This window comes from Pristis pectinata, chromosome 1 (assembly GCF_009764475.1).
Source record: "Pristis pectinata isolate sPriPec2 chromosome 1, sPriPec2.1.pri, whole genome shotgun sequence".
NCBI lineage: Eukaryota > Metazoa > Chordata > Chondrichthyes > Rhinopristiformes > Pristidae > Pristis > Pristis pectinata.
Window position 1 is genome coordinate 47,948,301 of NC_067405.1, and position 17,650 is coordinate 47,965,950.

General features: G+C 37.1%; 1 protein-coding gene across 1 annotated transcript in view; it reads left to right on the plus strand.

Moving 5' to 3' along the window:
• The window catches only part of agps (alkylglycerone phosphate synthase), a 117,402-nt gene that overhangs the window by 35,434 nt on the left and 64,318 nt on the right, over window positions 1–17,650 (plus strand). The window contains exons 4-7 of the mRNA XM_052024024.1: window positions 219–339; window positions 423–497; window positions 1,029–1,100; window positions 15,702–15,781. Coding sequence (XP_051879984.1) covers window positions 219–339; window positions 423–497; window positions 1,029–1,100; window positions 15,702–15,781 — 348 coding nt within the window. The remainder of the gene's footprint in view (window positions 1–218; window positions 340–422; window positions 498–1,028; window positions 1,101–15,701; window positions 15,782–17,650) is intronic.

Genomic DNA, 17,650 nt, shown 5'->3' on the forward strand with positions numbered 1-17,650 from the left:
TGTTTTCAACAATTCAATTTATTTTAGTCTATCTTAAGTTGTCTAAATGGGAACATCTGAGAAATTTTGAAGGCCAAGTTCAGCTTATCAATTTTTAAAATTGCAATATTCCTCCAAAATATGCTTAAGTTTTACCAGAGATGTTAACTTGAGTTTGCTCTTTTGCAGACAAAGTTTTATGGAAATGAATAATGCATTTTTATTTTTAAACTTTGAAGACTACACCAAATTTAGAAGATCTTCCATTACCCATTTTAAATGAGGAATGTCTCAAGGACCTAAAAGACCTAGGAATCCCGTTTTCACAAGATCCAGAGGATAGGTTAATAAGATCCCATGGTAAGAAATATAAAGTATTTTTTCCCCAATATCTATATGAATATTATTTTGTGATCAACCAATATACTTTATTTTAAACACAGGCCACTGTTTACATGAGATTTTTGCTCTACGTGAAGGCAAAGTTGAACGAGTTCCAGATGTTGTAATCTGGCCAAGTAAGTATGATGTTTTGTTTATTAAATCAATTTCAAAGCAGCATATCCCTAACAAACTGAAATGTGAATGTAAAATTCTATAAAATAAATAAAGGAAAATATGCCAAGCAACCCTATTAAAATCACATTTTTCTGTTGCTGCTGTGCTTCTCCTTTGTTTCATGATGTCTGAATAGCTTATAAGCAACCTTTACCATTAAGGTTCTGCATGTATGTGTCTTCAAAGCCAGAATTGCTGGAGTGCAATCTTTTCTTTCTGTGTGTCAAATTAATTTTGAATTCCCAAAGACCTCTGTGTCCTTTGCTTTAATTATTTTCTGTGTTGTGTGAACTGATGATGAAAAGGTGCTGGACACAATATCTTTGACTTTAGCAATTTTCTTATTCATTTTGGAAGTAGGAGATTGTAGTGCTTTCCTACATGAAGTGTTTCCTTGAGTTGTTCTTGTAGTTCAAGAACCTAAATTTGCAGATGCATGGGGAGCAATTGGGAATAAGGGGTCAGCACTTAGGAAAAACTTTGTTTTCCAGGCTGTCATTCTGATGTGGTCAAGATAGTAGAGCTGGCATCTAAGCACAATGTTTGCATCATTCCATTTGGTGGTAAGTATTTTTTTTATATTTCTTGAAATGAGTGTTTAATTTTAGAATTGTAATCAGCTCAACCTAATTTCTTGTATTAAATAATCATGAAGCAGGTCAGCTTTGCAAAATCTTCACCATCTGTGCAGCTTTAAAGAAAAATTATTTATTGTTTATTAACTTAAAGATGTACTTCTAAATCTGGTCTAAATAATGTTTTTGGAAGAATGTCAACTAGATTACTTCTAGTTGGTTTCAATTTCGTACAACACTCAAGGAATAAAATAATTATATTTAAAGCAATTTTGTACTTGTGTTGTTTGAGTTTAGTTTCCCTACATTTGTCCAAGTTTTAAAAAAAAGTCAACTATTTCTATTTGTGTTATCTAGACAGTTCTTGTAATGTCCACGGTACAATTGGTTTTGCAGTGAATTGAAGTTTCCTGCTAGTCTGACTACCTCGGAATAAATACACAAGCTAATCCTGTAATTTAATTACTTTCTTCATGATTGCTGTTATATTTCCACCTTTCATTTCAGGAGACTTGCTGTAAAGATGTAGTCGAGTATTTAAGAAAATCACTTGTATTCATTACTTAAGCAGCTTTAAATTTCCATGTGGAACTTAACTTTAAAACAGGTTATAAACCTTTTTTTATTCTGGTGCTTACATTCACTTTGCATTCTTTACAAACCCTTTTAATGATATTAGAGTGTTTTGGGCTACTTTTCTAATTTGAAATGTATAATGCAGATGAGTGATGCAAGTTGATTTGAGGGAAGTTAAAAGGATGAAAATCATGACATAGGATAAGAACTTTTGGTACTGGACATTAAGTACCACTGACAAAAAATATACTTGAATGTTTTTCCAAAAATATTTATCTGGCGTGTTTTTTTTGTGTGCTATGCAATTAGTCAGAATTTTTTGGCATCTAAAAGGATGTAAGCTTTTTGCTATTGACCCTAGATCTATTGCATTTCTGAGTTGTGGAGGGGCACACTGAGGCAAACTCTATTCATATGGGGAGCAGAAAGGGAATGGGAAAAAAATACAGATGTACAGGCAGATGTAAACTAGGGTAGAAAAACAAAAATAAGAATGAAAAGAAACCCATCTGGGGAAAATGTGGAGGAATTTGGGCAGGGAGAAGAAATAAGAGATCAAAATATAAAATATTCAAGCAGATATTGATGCACACGTGGATAATGTGTATCGATGTTAGTAAAGCAGTACTCCTTAAGTCTGCAAAATTATACTGTAGCTTAGTTTATTAAACTCTGACTTATACTATTGTGTCATTATATTCGGTCATTCTTGCTAGATTCCTGAAATATAGAATTCATCTTCCGATAACAAATCAAAAGCAATCTTGTATTTGTTTAAACTAGGTGCTACAAACAGACACCTTTAAAATAGGTCTTCCTGGCAGTTGATCTTAGCAAATTCCCGTGTTTTCCACTTGTAACTTCTCCTGCTACATGTTAGCATTTGGTGTAGTGATGAACATTGAATTTATAAAACTTGCCTGTGCAAGCTTCAGGAATCTAGTCATGTTAATTTTTCACCCAGCACTAACAACAGAAAACATTTGATGCCACTCCTTAGCTCCTTGGTTAAATCCTAATCTCTTTTCATGTGTACCAAGCCCATAATTGCACATAGTGCCCTTCTCTGAAATGTGGTTGTTCCCTTTCTGATAGACAGAAAAATTGCAGATTTGGGCTCCCAATGTTGGGTACTTTATTTTAGAACTGTCCTCTGGATTTAAGCTACAGTGGCAAAGCCACGTTTGCTTGCTGTTCCTTGTATTGCTGATGGTCACAGCATAGTTTTGAGTTAGCAATAGCTGAATTTTGATCTTGTAGAGGTGAAGTGGTAGAATATTATCCAAATCAGGATGTCATATGACCTAGAAAAGAATTTGGAAGCAGCAGTGTTCTCCATTCTTGGTCTAGTTACTGATAGAGAACGTGGAACTGGGAATCCGTGGAAGTGTACAGCATGAAAACAGGCCCTTTGGCCCACCATATCCACACTGACCATCAAGCACTCATCTATACCAATCCTACAGTAATCCCATTTTTTGCTTAGTGTCCCCATTAATTTTCCAGTCAGTAGATTCCCTCGTTCCTCTGCCTCTGCCGCCTCCTCCTCACCCCAGCAAAAGATGATGCTTTTATGACAATCCAGTGGTTCTGAGGTGGTTACTAATGATTAGGGTTTTTGAATTTCCAGAACATTAAATGGATTTAAATTCCATAGCTGTCATGTTAGGATTTGAACTTTGGTCTCTGAATTACTAGTCCAGTAACTGAAACCATTGATCACAATCATACCCATAAATTACTTTGTCATCCTTGTTCATATTGATCGTGGGTTTGGAAATTGCTTTCAGAGTAGTTTAGATGAGTAACTGCAATGCATTTTGGAGAACCCAAGCACAACAGCTATTGTCCCAGTTATGTTCTGTTCTGCAAAAAGCTGGAGAAAGATAATCCATTATTTATTGCCCAATCAGTCTTTTCGAACAGTGTTCCACCACCTACATGCCCAGGTCAGGAGCGTGACGGAGTGTGCTCAACTTGCCCTGATCTCAGCTCTCAGTAAACTCAAATGCTATCCAAGAAAAACCTGTTTTCATGATTGGTACCCCATCCACTATCTTAACTATTCATTTCCTTCCATCACTGCATAGTGGCCAGAGTGTGTCCTTCCTACAAAATGCAGAGCAGTTACTTGCCTGCAGCACTCTTCTCAAGCTCTGGACTTCTAATGGCAAGGACATGGCTTCGGACACTTGTGCGCATCACTGCCTCTCGTTTCCCTCCAAGTCGTACACAATTCTAATTTAAAAATACATTGCTGTTGCTTGATTGTTGCTGGCTTTGTATCCTGGAAATCTAGCCAACCACTGAGAATAGCCTCACTAGGAGGGCTGCACTAATTCAGAGTGATGTTTCACCACCACTTTGGGGATTGGTAATAAATGCTGACCTTGCCAGTAATGCCTTGATCCCTTTTACATCAGCCCATTGTTTCTGCATTAACACTGTATCTCCTGATTTCTTTAAAATCCTAAAATCTATTGATAACTGCCTTGAAAATACCTGGTGACTGAGTTTCCACAACCCTCTTGTAGAGATTTCCAATAATTCACTGCCCTTTGGGTGAAGGCCCTCTTCTCATCTTTCTTGAATAGCAGTCCCCTTATTTTGAGATCGGTATCCATTGGTTCTATACAAGTTGGCCATTGGAAATTTTTATTCCTTATGTGCACTGTCAAGTCCCCGAAGAATTTTATGTGTTTTAATGAGATGACGATTGATTTTCTAAATTCTAAAGTGTATTGCGCCATACTGTTTTTCTATCCATTGTATTTTTGCATCACCTCATATTTTCCCACAGGACTTGCGGGTACTTCTCACACATGGTCGATATTGAAGCTTAAACCACAAAGAAGGTTATAGGATCATTATTGGCAGGTCTAGTGAGGTGTCTTATGAGGATGGGTTGAGCAAGCTAGGGTGCCTCTCTTTGGAGAGGAGGATGAGAGATGACTTGATAGAGGTGTACAAGATGATAAGAGGCATAGATCGAGTGGACAGTCAGAGACTTTTTCCCAGGGCAACAATGGCTAACATGAGGGGACATAATTTTAAGGTGATTGGAGGAAGGTATAAGGGGGATGTCAGGGGTAAGTTTTTGACACACAGAATGGTGGGTGTGTGGAACGCACTGCCGGCAGAGGTTGTGGGGACAGATACGTTAGGGACATTTAAGAGATTCTTAGGTAGACGCATGAATGATAGAAAAATACGGGGCTATGTGGAAGGGAAAGGTTAGATAGATCTTAGAGCAGGATAAAATGTCGGCACGACATTGTGGGCCGAAGGGCCTGTACTGTGCTGTAGTGTTCTATGTAGTAAAGGATAAGTTTTCCAGGATAATTTTCACATTACTTGATCAAAAAAACACTAGGCAACCTTGCATGGGCTACAGCTAGGTTGTTGTCAGTTTCTGTAGTTTTTCCACTGTACTTTAGAATCCAGCCAATATGACAATAAAGTAGTTTGATGCCCACAAAACAGCCCACTTGGTAACCCATCAACCACCCTAAACGTTCATTCTTTCAACCACTAGTGCACCAAACTGCAATATGTATCATTCACAAAATTTACTTTTATAAAGCATCTCCCAAATTCTATCTACACCACTGAAAGGGAAAGGGCAGCATGCAGATGGAAATACCACTACTTGTATGCAACCGTCAAAGTTGCATACCACACTGATTCAGAAAATATCACCATCCCTTAATTGTCATGGGATCCATATCCTGAGAGTCCCTGCTCAACATTATCATGGGCATATCTTCAAATAAGGACTTCAGCGCTTCTGGAAGTTGGCTCACACCACTACAAAGGAAATTAGGATTGGGCAATGAGCGTTGACCTTCCTGGCAATGCTACATCCCCAAAATACCAGAATCCATGCCGCTTTCAATGAGTAATCCTGATTTCACTGATGATGAGGGAAATCAAAATCGGATTTCCCATGGAGTTTGACCTAAAACCAAGTCTCTTTAAATGACAACTCAACAATATATTTCTTTGAATGGATAACTGTATAACCAGTGTGCCTTGGATAGCAGAGAGGGTCAAACCCCAAGGATGTTGATGGATCAATTCTGCAATGTTTGGCTGAGGATCCACAATAGACTTGATTAGCATCAGAACTTGAACTAGATTTCTACCAGTACTTGGGCTGCTGTGTTTATCGCCTACCAAGCACAAGGCAACTATTTGTTAATGTGCTTCCTTGACTGAGGACAAAAACAGCATAAGTCATTTTAAAACAAAAATCCCTTGAGCTTTGTTCTAAACTAACTCAAACATATCATGGCATTCTTTTGCAATTGATCAAAATTCCTGTTTCCTACACCATTATTATAATGGAAGTGGGCTTCATCACAAAAATTCCTGACAGTTCATGGCAGCACATTATTGTGGTCTCAGCTGGTAAAGGTGGACTGTAAAAGTAACCTTGCCAGTGAATATCTGAGAACGTATCTTGAAATTGCAAGTAAAGAATATTTGTAATTGAAGTCAAATTTTTGACCATTAACTTAAGTGGAACAAGTAGATGCATAGTCAAATGGCACTTCGTAATGTGAATTTTATAATCCAAATTGTTGGTTTTAAGTTAATTTATGTTTTTCATTTTTTTTAATCACAAGGACAGCAAAATTGTTTTTTGCACAAAATTTATCTTTTGTTTATTGAACTGCTCTGGTCCTGGTTAGTTTCTTGGAATGGAGACCGGTGACTAGTGGCGTGCCGCAGGGGTCGGTGTTGGGACCCTTGTTATTCATTATTTATATAAATGATTTGGATGTGAATACACAAGGCTTGATCAAACTTGCAGGTGACACAAAATTAGGAGGTATTGTTGATGGTGAAGAAGGTTATTGTATATAACGGGGTTCTTGATCAGTTAGGGAAGTGGGCTGAGAAGTGGCAAATGATTTCAATACAGGCAATTGAGGTGATGAATTTTGGAAAGTAAAACCAGAATAGGACTTGTACTATGAATGGTAGGGCATTAGGGAGTGTAATGGAACAAAGGGACCTAGGAGTACAAGTGCACAGCTCATTGAAAGTGTTGTCACAGGTAGATCGGGTGGTGAAAAAGGCATTTGGCATGCTGGCCTTCATCAGTCAGGACATTGAGTATAGTAGTTGGGACATTATATTGTAGTTGTATAAGTTGTTGATGAGGCTGCACTTGGAGTACTGTGTACAGTTTTGGTCACCCAGTTATAGGAAGGATTTGGTTAAACTGGAAAGAGTGCAGAAAAGATTTCTGAGGATGTTGCCAGGACTAGAGGTCCTGAGTTATAGGGAGAGGTTGGCCAGGCGAGGTCTTTATTGCTTGGAATGTAGGAGAAATGAGGGGTGATCTTGTTGGAGGTGTTTAAAATTGAGAGGCATACATAAGGTGGATGGCAAGTCTTTTCCCCAGAGTAGAGGAGTCCAAAACTAGGGGGCATAGTTTTAGGGTGAAAGGGGAAAGATTTAAAAGGGACCTGATGACAACCTTTTCACGCAGAGGGTGGTGAGTATATGGAATGAGCTGCCAGAGGAAGTGGTTGAGGTAGGTACAATAGTATCATTTAAGAAGCACTTGGATAGGTACATGGAGGGACGGGGCTTGGAGGGATATGGGCCGAATACAGAAAATTGGGTCTAGCATGGTGGACAGCATGGTGTTGCTGGGCCGAAGGGCCTGTATCTGTGCTGTATTGCTCTATGATTCTAATCAAAGCACTTTCATACCACCTGTTTGTTGGCTTCTGTTTTCATGTGTATTTGCCAGACGCACTTTCTCATTGATCATGTCGACTAAAAGTTATAGTTGGGCTTGAACTTTTTGGATTTTGTTTTTTTTGGTGTTTTCAATTTTTCGACAAAATCAGTTTGATTTCTGGTTATTTCTTTTTAAAAAAAACCCTTTGATTAGTAAGGCACACCAACTTTCACCCTCTCACAAATAAATCAAAATAACAAAGCCATAAACTGACAGAATATACATGCCCATTGATTCTGAAAGCTAGCTTAATTATAGAGGAATGCTGTTCTGGAACCCTTGTCACTTGTTAAACATGGTGATCAAGACTGGTCTTGATTCTGCTTTTCATCGGTAGGGCTTTATTCATATATTCACAGGAGCTGAAGTGAGCCCACATTTTAATCTGTCAGCAAATTGATTTAGCACTAGAAGAGATCCAATCAGTCACAATTTTTTTTTTGCTGCAGCTGCTAGCTGTTTGGTTGAATTCTGAAGACCGTTCACAAAATTTCTGCTGGGCCCCACAGCCTCTGCAGTGAAATCCCTCAGAGCAGCAGGCCCATTTATGTCCACATTTTTGCTCTTTATAATTTTCACACCAGACTAGCACATTATTAGAAAATTGGGTTTGTTTGGTTTATATCTGTATTTTGAAAGCCTAGTGTAACTTTCTGAAAGTAAAATGTAAATTCTTTGGTGACACAAAATTCTGCAGATGCTGGAATCTGGAGCAATACACAGAAAGTGTATTCAGGGTTTTGGCCCGAAACGTTGACTATTTATTTCCCTCCATGGATGCTGCCTGACCTGAGTTCCTCCAGCACTTCTTGCGTAAATTCTTTGGTTGCCATTTAATGTTAGCATCATGTAGGCCTTCAGAAGTTTTCATAATTTGTTGCTTAAAATTAAAGAATTCAAGCTCAAATTACAAAAGGTTAACATTTATAAATATGGTGCAAATAAGCGTCCCTGTCATAATAGCTTGAAATGGACAGCAACTTATGGATTTTCATACATAAACAGAAGCAAGCCATTCTGCTCCTTGAGCTAGTTTTACTATTCGATTATCCCTATGGCTGGTCTGCTGTTCGGCCTTCACTTTCATGCCCGATCACTGTAATCTTTGGTTTGCATATAGTGCAGAAATGCATCAATCTCAGCCTTGAATATATTTAACTACTCAGCATCTGAAGCTTTCTTTAAAAGAAATGTGCTGGAGGGGTGTGAACATGCAGTTGAAATTAAAATAACAGAATATGAAAACAAAATTTAATCTGCATCTCTTCGACTTCCACCAGGGCCAACACCCTTGCTTCCAAACATTTCCAGGGCCAATTTCAGCTACCGGCATAGCAGGAGGCCATTTGGCCCATTGTGTCTATACCAGCTTTTTGGAAGAATGATCCATTTAGTGCCCCTACACTGCTGTTTCCTCATGGTGCTAAAATTTCATCCAGTTTTACCTTTTTCCCCTCTTGAAAGCCATGATTAAATCTGCATCCACTGCTCTTCAAGGCATGGTATTTCAATTTGCTTTGTGTGTGGGGAGGGATTTAAACACTTGCCTCTGGATTGTCACTCCAAGCCTTTGGATTATTAATCTGGTAATTTAATCACTGTACCACCACTAAGGTGAAGGTTTGCTTTTAAGGGATGCATTTGTGCCTCGTATAGTTGATGGTGGTAATGGATTCTTGAGGAAAATATTTGAAACAAAGGAAATCAAGTCACTTCAGTTTTTTCATAGGTCTGACCTCTCTACCTATTGTGTGGTTCCTACCTGTTTGAAAGAGATCTCTGTAGAATGTAATTTCCCCATTCTTCTCTCATAGGCCAGCAAATTTCTTCTCAAATATTTACCTCCTTACTGTTTGGAAGTTGTTACTGAAACTGATTCCATTCATATTTCAAGGAGTACATTCTGCAGTTAGCTGTATGCAAATAAATAAGTAGATTAAATTAAATTTATATAACTCTTATGCCAGTTACCTTCTGTCTCTTCTGGGGTTCCAGGCCCTCCTCTCATTGTTTATCAAAACCTTCATAATATAAACACAGATTTGGACAGGAACATGGATAGGAAAGGGTTAGAGGGATATGGGCCAAACACAGGCAATTGCATCCAGCTTAGATGGGCATCATGGTTGGTATGGATGAGTTGGGCCCAAGGGCTTGTTTCCATGCTATATTACTCTATGGCTCTATTTGCACCACTCTGGATAAAGAAATTCCTCATCTCGATTTTATATGTCCGACCCTTATCCCAAGTCTCCACTTCTGGACTTCATCAGGGGAGTCATTTTTGCAGCTTTTTACCCTGCAAAGCTCTTTCAATCTTGTATGTTTCAATGAGATCACTTGTTTTTCTAAACTCCAGAGTGTGTTGTCACATTCTGCCCAAGCCATCCTCAGGACAAACCTCACAACCCAGGAATCCACCAAATGAACCTTTGCTGCACAGCCTCTGTGGCAGGTGTATCCTGCCCTAAATAAGGACAGCAAAACTTTGCATTATTGAATGTGATCTCATTCAGAGACCTCTGCAATTGTAAAAAGAGTTGTCTACCATACTCCGTACCTCTTGCAATAAGTTGCCAAGGTTCTGCTGTTTGACTTGATAGTGAACTTGCATGATAACTTGTGCATCTTGTATGGGCCACTCAGATTATCACCAGGAGAGCAAATTTCTAGTCTCAAGTTCTGACAAATGCAAAAACTTCAGGACGATAATAGCGGTGGATTTCAGTTACCCTAATACTAACTGTGAAAAGTATAAAGGATATAAAATCTCTGAAGTGCAACCAGGGTGACCTCTTTAGCAAGCACAACAATAGGAGTGCCATTCTGCATTTAGTTTTATGGACTAAAGGTGGGCAGGTGAGCATTTTGTACCCATCTTCACAGAAGGAGACAATACTAACCTTGTAGTTAAGGAGGAAGAGTGTGAAATATTGGATGGGATAAAGGTATCTTAAAATAAAGTATTGAGGGATTTAGGTAATCAAAAGTGTATAGGTCACAGGCCAGGATGAAATGTATCCTAGGCTGTTAGAAGAACTGAGGGAGGGAATTACAGAAGGGGTGACTTTTTTTAAAAATATCCAAACATACAAATTTGGAGCAGTGAGGGCCACCTGGCCCCTCAAACCTCCTTTACTATTTAATTAGATCATGGTTGATCTGACTGCAACCTCAGTTTTGCATTCCCATGTACCTACCATAACCCTCTTTCAATCCTCCTAGCTGCAGGAAAAGTATCAGACGATTAGAGGATCACACTAGTTGTGCTTTTGGGAAGAAGATATAAACTGAGTACATTCAGCAGGAATTTATTAAGGGAAGGTCCTGATAGGTTAACTTGATTAAATATTTTGAGGTAATTAGGTGGGTTAGTGAGGGAAGAGGGCTTTACTGAGACTTTTGGCAAGGTCCCAAATAGCAAGCTGCTTAAAAAGGGGGAAAAAATCCATGAAGTCCAAGGAAGAGTGACAAAATAGATCCAAAATTGCCTCGGTAACAAATAAACTAAAATTCAAAATTGGATCCAAATAATAAATTGTTATTTTTGCAGCTGGAATGTTATTACCAGCATGGTTGTATAAGGCGCAATCTTGGTCCCCAGCATTTTGTAGGGTATACTAATTTAGACTTGAGCATGATAAAAATTTGCATATGATACAAAAATAGACAATGAAGAGGAAAGCTTTAGAATGTAGGAAGAGAAAGGTGGATTGGGCATTTTACATTAGTGGTAAATGAAATTGAATCTGTCAAAGTGAGGTATTGTTCTTGGGAAGGTAGAATGAGGTCATGGAATACATGATGAATGAGAAGGTATGAAGAGGTGTGAAGAAACAGGAACCTAGGAGTATATGCCCACAGATCCATAAAAGTATTAGGATAGGTCAGTAAGGTGTTTAAAACGGTATCTAGGAAGCTATATAGCACTAGTTAGGGCATACCTTGAGCACTGTGAATAGTTCTTGTCACTGCATTATGGGGGAAATGTTATTACACTTGGAGAGTGCAGAGAATTTTCCAGGAATGGAAAACTTCAGCTATGAGGAATGATTGGATAAACTGGAGCAGAGAACAGAGAAGACTGATAGGCAGTGTATAAAATTGAGGTGTATGTAGAGTAAATAGAAGATCATATTTCCCTTAAGACTTGTCAAAAACTAGATTTCATAGATTTAAAGGAATTGATTGACAGATTAGAGCAACTGATGTTGATTTCGAAGTGCACCATGACAATTGGATCTTGCCTCCCCCATTCTATTCCTTTGCAAAAATGATATTTTTAATCTTAACGTTGGTAGACAGCATAAACTTTGGGATTTTGTACTTGTGGCTGCAGATAGTAGTATTGGTACGCCTGGCTACTCTGTTCTCTATGATATTCCTTTTCCATCCTCATTGCTAAAAGACCCTGTATACCATAGTGCTATAGGTGAAATTGCTTACTCTGCCTATGGTGCTCATTCATATCCTTGCATTCAGCTAGGACCTTGTATCTGCTGGGCAAGGTCTGATGCTGAGGCTACATCTTGAATCATTGTACTCGCCTGACTCGCAGTCATATCTTTATTTCCTGACCACTACTTATATTCAGGTTAATCTAAGTATTGGAAAATCAAAAAAAAACACAAATCTGAAGTAAAAACAGAATATGTGAAAAACTCAGCAGGTCAGGCAGTGTCTGTGGAAAGAAAACAGTCAGTGTTTTGGGTCTGCTACCCTTCATTATGTAGGTCAAAACTGACAGAGGGTCACAGATCCAAAACGTTCCTGTTCTGTTTTGATCTGCTGAGGTTTTCCACCATTTTCTGTTTTTATTTCTAATGTAAGTATAATTTCCTTCAGATGCAAACCACTTAGATCATGTTCTGTCTCTGATGGTTATAGTGCCTGAAGCTCTGACTCCAGCTCAGTAGCTCTGAGCCAAAGTTCGTCAAGATGGGGAAATTTGCTCAGCACTTCTCTGATCTCCTCCAACTTCCATATGTTACAGCTACATTACATCACCAGTGCTTGCATTGAATCTTGTATATTCAATTATTTTGTTTCTAGTCATTTGAAACTTGGCTTTGTTTAAAAAAAATCTGATTATTTATTAAGTTAGTGCCTGTTGCTAACCTGCTTTTATCTTGTTGTAAGCTTAAAGGAAAACATTGTGGATTACAGTAAGTATGAGACAAATCTGAAGATGCTTTTATAAACTAGCAATGCTGTGAAATAAGCTGATAATTTAACACTATTGAATCAGGTCTAAGTGAGATTTTAATTTCAGATAAAAATGTCAATACAATGAATTTTATTTTTTATTTCAGCCTTCTTAATTGTACTTCGGTCTTTGTACTCTTAAAAAGGCTCAAAAGTTCATTAAAAGCTGTGCATCTTCCTTGTTTTGCTGTTGGGGAGAATTTTTTTTAAGGTGTGATTGGATGCTCACCAAACTTGATAACATCATATTTGCAAGATGCCAGAGATCTGCCTGTGTGTAAGTTGCAACTAAATGAGATAATGTTCATTAATAGTTTAATAGAAAACATGATATCAATTTCTCAATTCTAGATTGTAGCAGTAAAGTGTTTTTGTACATAATTCTAAATTAGTGAATCTATGATGTGGTTCTCTTTTTTTTTTGAAAATGCTAGTTTCCTAAACCTTTGCTCAACTTTGACTTGTGTTGGATAGTCAGATATGGTGGGATTTATGGCCATGTCTGTAATTCTGGCTCTGATGATAAGGCAGAGTAATGGGAGTTTTGCTTCGTTGATAAAGTCTGAAAACAGGAACTAGTGAGTTTCACTGTCATGGCTATTGAAAGTCAGCTTTATTTTTGTAGATTGCAACATTTTTGTTTGACCCAACGCTCTCTGACTCCAAAATGAGCGAGCCACCACTGAAAGAAGCTGGCAGCCTGGATACAACAGAAAGACTGCACAGACTAGAGAATGAACAAGATTAGCTGACTTAACCAATGGTGTTAGGATAAAACTTTTTGTAATTTCAGTCACTAGTATTCTATTATTGCAGAGACTAGATGGGATAGTGAGTCTGACTGTGTTGTTCCCTTGATTGAATTGCCTGGCTAGGCTAACATAAAGAATAGCCAAATGGTCATAGTGTTGCAAGGTGATTTTTAAACAAAGCTGCTTAGAGTTCTGTCCTAATGAGGAAGTAGAACCTCTTGGAGGTGAGAAGAACAAACTTGTAGAAAAATGTACATTTGCTTCAATGCATAACATTGTAGTTGCATCTATGATTTACTCTTTTTTATTAAAGGCACAATTAAAAATGCTAACCTCAAATATATTGGGACCTGATGCTTGTCTGTTTCTTGTCTCTCTGCTGGATACTGAACTAACCAGTCTACTTCCTGTGAGCTCTCTACAATCTGTTTTTAATTAAGTGTTCAAAGTTTTGGCCTGTGTACATTGTTGATTTTTCTAGTTTTCTGATGGTTATGGTTGGCCTAGCCATGTACTAGTATGCTCCATGCCCATGAATCACCATGGAGTGGTTTTGAAAATTGGTTCCAGTGAAGTTTTGTTTTCATTTGTCTCCACCTTCAGCTTGTCTGATATGAAGACTGGAATGCTGAAATCCTTTTAATGATTGTTCTGAAGCACATATAGATCCTATACTAATTGTTGTTCCTACCTAATTAAACTTTTCTTTAAAATGGTACAAATTTACAGAAGGTAATTTTTTTGGATAGCTTCACAGTAGGAGTGGCTAAATTCTTAATTCCCTACTAGAGAAATGGAATGGAGTTTGGAACAACCAACATTAAACTTCAACACATTTTTTGATGTTTTGAAGTGCATTATGATGCTCTCCACCTGGTGGCAAATGAAGAACTGATGAAAACATAATTTGCTTGCTGTAGGATCTTCAGTTAGATACTGAATAGAAACCCAAAATTAAAGATGCACAGAAATAATTTGTCTGAAATTATGCTTTTTAAAAGACTTGTAGGTATTTCACCAAATTTGGACTGTTTTCATTTTCCAAGCCAAATCACAAGCAGTTTCCCAGACAGCAGTCAGTTGCTGTAATTGAAATTTAAACAAAAAATTGAGCACCCACTATAATGTTTTGTGCAGTATGTGTGGGTAAGTACATGAATTTACCCCATTATTTATACTATGTTTTTACCAATGAGAAAGTTGGTAAAAAGCCTTGACTGTATTGAATTTTTCACTGTTGTTCCACACTCTGGCATTTAGAAAATCTTAAGAGCAGAAATATTTAGGATTACTTCAATATCCAGAATTGCATTTACAGAGCTGCCTAAATGCTATGTTTTTCACTAATATATTCTCTTCTAGTCTTAGCTTCAGCAGTGGAAACTTTGCTGTTTTCTTAATTGTTCCAGAATAAGCATGCCAAAAATTGGTTGTTTCTCATTTCTCGCTCTTATCTAAAAACACCTATTTAAGATACTTTTCATTTTTGTCAGCTAAATTGTAAGTATGCATGGAATTGCATTGCCATGCTCAAAGTGCAAATAAGCATACTGCGTGGTTCAGTTTCACTTCACTTGCTTTGGAATCACTCACTTTAATTTTGGATACAATGCATTGTTAGGTGTAAGGTGGCTTCAGCATTGCCAAATTTGTGGAAAGTGACCTGCTACTCAAGCAGGACCTATACTGTTTAATTCAGCAAGCTATTCAGGGTTATAAATGGATGTTTGATATGTTGATCATTGTCTTGTACAATTCTGTGGAGAAGACTGAAAAGAATCCCTGTTTAAAATAGAGTCAAATTCCATTTCACCAATGACTCCTGTCGGTTCAGGATAATTTCTCAGGAAAGCAGATTAGTGTCTCGTTCATCCTCCCGCTTTCATAATACAATGTATTAATGCTGTGATGTGCTCTGAATTGTCTGGTACAAGCTATATATGTGTGGTCAACTAGTCTGAATTTATTTAGTTGAAATATTAGCCTGGGAATTGAGTGTTATAGATTATTTGATGCCACTTGAAAATAGTGTTATTTACATACATTGCAAGACATCTGTTTTTTCAGTAGTTTATATTAAATGTTGAATAGCACCAATATTCTGCGTATATCAGGAGTAATTCAAATTTGTAGTTCTGTCAACACTTTCCTAATATTATCAATGTGTAAATTGCAGTCCATGTCCTGCTGAGCACATCTGTGCTGAGTTGTCTGGAGACCATCAATGTTAAGTGTTTGTAAAACAAAGAAAAAGCAAAACCACTATAAAATAAGTCATTTAATTTCCTTTACTTGCAGGAGGGACAAGTGTTTCCGATGCTCTGGAGTGTCCCACAGATGAAAAACGAACTATAGTTTCTTTGGATACTTCACAGATGGTATGTAATAAAGTTTTTTAGGCAAAGACTCCTGATGGCAATAAAAGTGAAGAAATTTAATTTAAACCTTTCCAACTCCAACAGTCTATCATGCTTATTTTAACTGAAGCATCCATAAGGAGTTTTGTACCTTTCACATACAGCTAAGATCATAACTTATATTCAGATTGGTAATTACATGTATTGCAGATTGATTAATAACCATGACCTCTATAATATCTTTTGTTGGTTTTTGGAGTTCTTAAGTGTGTTTCTGGGATTAATTTATTGTTTTGTTATTTTTGTTGTTTGAAGGATGATTGTCCATTCTTAACAAAATGCATACCTCAAAAAGAGCTTTGTCAGCTTTTCGCACATCCTCAGCAACAGTCTGCTTCACATGGTGCAGATACAGTTCATAGGAACTTGTTTATTATCTGTGCATATAACTCAAATAGTTGATTTGTTTGCTGTCCCTTGCTTGCAGGATGCATCCAATAAATTCAAGCATATTATATGTGAACAGATTTTGTTCAAGGATTTGATTTATATGCTGCAAGTAAATTAACCACTACGAGGTTTATTGGATGAAACAGGAGATATTGCATTGTTTATTATTCAGGTCTCTGGGGACTAATAAATGAACAAACAGGTTATACCTGCAGTGGGCATATTGGTCCTGAATAAGACATTGTAAATCCAAAGTTATTTCATTAAACTATCCTTGCTGCCAATATTTGGGGCTTGGGATTTTGTAGGCTCCCATGCATACATTAAACTAATGTTTTACATTACAAAATTTTAAACTGTTAACATAAACTTAATTTGAATCAATTTGGACAGGAATAATGTACTGAATTCAAAACCAAAGTGTTAATAATTTGTTGTTCTTCATCACTTATGATGGTAAAGTCTCCTTGACTAGATTGAGAGATCATAAAGGTTATGATAGTTAAGCATGTCTTTCTGAAATTCTTTCAGAAATGCTTAAGTTGCTAATAAAATCATCTGTGTGAATGTTGTCACATTTGTATTCCAGCCAATAATTTTTTCTTTGGGGGAAGAGGGGAAGGGGGCAGAATCAGGATGGTTTAAGAGCAGGTTCCAAAGTCTGATTATGTGGAAGATTAATAACTTATAGAGCATCCTATAATACTTTTGTATTTGTTGTTGAAAATATAACTTTGATCTTTATGGCAAAATGTAATCAGGTAGTCGTTTCAAGCATTAAGTATAGAGTATTAAATCTCCATCTGCAAAAATCATTTCATTGTTTTCCAATTTAAAAAGTTGAAATGGATTAACACAAGTTTATTTTTGACCTCAATGAAGAGCAGATTTCATAACTAAGGCAAAAATGTTTCTTCCTTTTTCTCTGTTTTCCTGGGTTAACCCGTAACTATTGGAACAATTAAATGAAGAGATCAAATAAATCAAACTCTTCCCAACAAAAAAAGGTGGCAGGTTATGGCAATAGGTGAAATTAAGCTGAAATGTTTGTCTTTTTACAAAGTAAGCAAAATATCTCAGTTTTGGAAGTTCGGTAATTTAAAACAAATAAGAATCCATTTACCAGAGGTTTTTATTAGAACCCATTGTCTTTGGATGAAACTTCAGTGTTTAGAGCTTGAGCAGAGTGACCCAAGTAGTAAGTCATCGTGTTCACATTATGTGATTAATATGAAATAAAACAGATTTTATCCCCCATGACATCAGACTTTCAGTATCTGATTATTGCTGATATTCTCAACTTATTTTTCCACTGCTATTCAAATAAAATAATGAATCAATTTTCAAATTGGATTTAATCTGCCCATTAAAATGTATGGTAAAAGGAAAGAATATACCTATTTTCATCAAGTTGCAGAATAAACACGTAATTTGTGCCCA